The sequence below is a fragment of the Eurypyga helias genome, unplaced genomic scaffold (genome assembly GCF_000690775.1).
Source record: "Eurypyga helias isolate BGI_N326 unplaced genomic scaffold, ASM69077v1 scaffold36571, whole genome shotgun sequence".
NCBI lineage: Eukaryota > Metazoa > Chordata > Aves > Eurypygiformes > Eurypygidae > Eurypyga > Eurypyga helias.
Window position 1 is genome coordinate 6,814 of NW_010229516.1, and position 2,405 is coordinate 9,218.

General features: G+C 48.9%; 1 protein-coding gene across 1 annotated transcript; it reads right to left on the reverse strand.

Annotated features, from left to right (window-relative positions):
- Nucleotides 1-578: 578 nt before the first annotated feature.
- Nucleotides 579-2,390, reverse strand: LOC104516194 (protocadherin-8-like). Its single transcript, XM_010160443.1, has 2 exons — nucleotides 2,090-2,390; nucleotides 579-1,622 (listed from the first exon to the last, which is right to left on the reverse strand). The coding sequence occupies exons 1-2, from the start codon at nucleotides 2,388-2,390 to the stop codon at nucleotides 1,249-1,251; spliced, it is 675 nt and encodes a 224-aa protein (XP_010158745.1). The 3' UTR covers nucleotides 579-1,248.
- Between the last annotated feature and the right edge of the window lie 15 nt (nucleotides 2,391-2,405).

Below are 2,405 nucleotides of genomic sequence, written 5' to 3' on the forward strand. Positions count from 1 at the left end.
GGGTGCCTCGCGGCCCCCCCAGCAAGCGCCCCCCCGCCACAGTAGCACAATCTCAGCATGATCAACATGCATTCCCTCTCTGTTTTATGCACAACTATAAACCTATCCTTTCTCTTGGTGTATAAATACACATTAAAAAAATGCCAGTTATTGCCCTTTAGTAAGGCTGCCTTAAGAAGGGGTAAGCATACAGGCACATACCGATGGAGCTTGACTCAAATCAATGTCTCAGCCAGATCAGAGAGCAGAGCGCTCGAGTGGCTGCTGATGCAAAGATACTTGCACAGCATGAGCACTTCAGCTGACAGGCACTTTTCGTTTGCTTCACTAACATTACACCGCTTCCTATCAGAGCTCAGGCCAGGTAGTGAAAAGCAAAGGCCAGCTCCGTCACGCAACCCTCCCTCCCACCCTGCAACCCGTCATTAAAACCTCTGGAGATAAGACTCCAGGGAGGTATTGCCAGAGATGAAGGATGGGCGAGACCAGAAGTAGCATCGTCCATACACCTCCCTGCACAAAACATACTCTTGTTAACTTGTAAAGACCTCTCAAGCGTGAAATCCATGAACAGATCCCTCTGACACATCACAAAACCTTTATTAGTGTTTATCAGTGACACAGATTACAGGAACCAAAGGCAATTAAATAACATTTAACTTGAAGTTGACCACAGACTCAAGAAATACAAGTCACATTTGGCAAGGCAAACTTCTCAGTACACTGGGTTGCTTGGGTTATTATTACACTGTGAAAGAGGAATTTCCCTTACAAGGTTCTATATATTCAGGATATTATTATTAATTATTATTATTGTGTCTTTCAGACAGCTCCTTTGGCAAGAATTCCTATTTTTTAAGCTTTTATTGTATAAAAATATAACCAATTTTCATTATGTACAAACATTACATTACACAATATACAGGTTAAAAACACTACAAAAAATGGCAGGCCATGGGTGAACCGAAAGCAAAAAAAAAAGAATGTAAAAAACATGAAAAAAAGTTTTAAATACTGCACATTTCATAAAAATTACATTAACTACAAACAATTTTTTTTTTGTTTGTTTGCAAATATCAAACAGTACTGATGTGATTGGAAACCTTTCCCAACGACTTCGTTTTTAAGGCACATCTTGCATATTTACATGTACGACACCAGATCTGGTCAATAACTTAAAGGCTCTCGGGAGTGACCTAGTCGTGTGCGTGCAGGGACGTGTGTACTCAGGGCGGGGAGCATGTTGGGCTACGCTTTCTCAGCTGTGTCAGTCTGGGGGGCCAGGTATCTAGTTGAGGGGGCCGGGTAGAGGGGCACCCCGATCTCCTGAAGGTCAGGGAGCCGTGCAGGGCGCGGCGGGGAGAGCAGCGTGATCGTCCGGTCAAAGTCCCTGTGCAGCACTTTCTCGTAGACGCTCTGAAGCCCCACTGTTTTGGGCAGCTGGGCTTGATAAAAGTTGTCCCTGCGAAGGGGATCCCTGGGCAAGGACGTGCTCTTGCAGAAGGTGGAGAGGGGTGCCGACGGATGGGGAGAGGGATGAGGGTTGGCTCGGCCGCAAGAAGGGCTCCAGCAGCGGTCTGAGTGGCCCAGGATCTTGCACTCGGCTGTACACGCCCAAAGACCTGAAGGGAAAGCGAGGAGAAGCCTGTCACTACTGAAGGAATAAATCCACATAATCCATAATCCTCAGAGTTATCAGTCACGGGATGATTCAATGCACTGACAGCGGGAGCTGGGAAGAGATGCTCTACGGCACAACAAAAAACCTTTCTTGGGAAGGTTAAGTCATTTTGCTAGGGACACTCCTCACATTCCTAACTTTAAGAGAAGCTTTCTGGGAGGAAAAAACCCTAATCCTACAATTCTTACAGCATCTGCTAATTTGCAGTGAGCACTCAGCACCGAGAGGAATCGGTGTCTAGCAGCCTGCTGCAAAGAGACGGGCAGTTTGAGTCACGCAGCATCAGGCTTCCCCTCCGGCTGCCCTGCCTAATCACTGTGCCCCAGGGATGGGTCCCTCTCTCCGCCTCCCCTCCCTCCTCTCCGTCTATCCAGAGAGGCCAGCCGGGAGCAAGCGCTGAGCCCTTACCATTCTGCATGTGCGTGATGAGATCTTTCTTCAGGGCATCTCCGCTGATATCCGAGTCGCTGTCGTTGAAATCGCTGTCGCCTTTGCCGCTGTCTTTGCCGCTGAACTTCTCTGCCTCTCGGCCGGAGATGGTGTTGAACGAGTGCCCCTTCCAAATGGCCACGGGGGGAGCAGACTCCTTGCCGTAGCTCGGGGCGGCAGCGAAGCCCTGCTGGGATGGGGTGAGGGGATCAAAGGAGAGGTGAGTGGGGAAGTGGTGAAGGGTAAATCGACAGCAGAACCGTATCTCTGCGATTCGCATCCCCCGAGACCCCTC

Excerpts from the sequence above, each read along its gene's own strand:
- LOC104516194 (XM_010160443.1), bottom strand. The coding sequence starts at position 2,390 with ATGCGAATCGCAGAGATACGGTTCTGCTGTCGATTTACCCTTCACCAC. Across the intron at positions 1,623-2,089 it reads CATCACGCACATGCAGAATG|GTCTTTGGGCGTGTACAGCC; the intron begins GTAAGGGCTCAG and ends CTTTCCCTTCAG.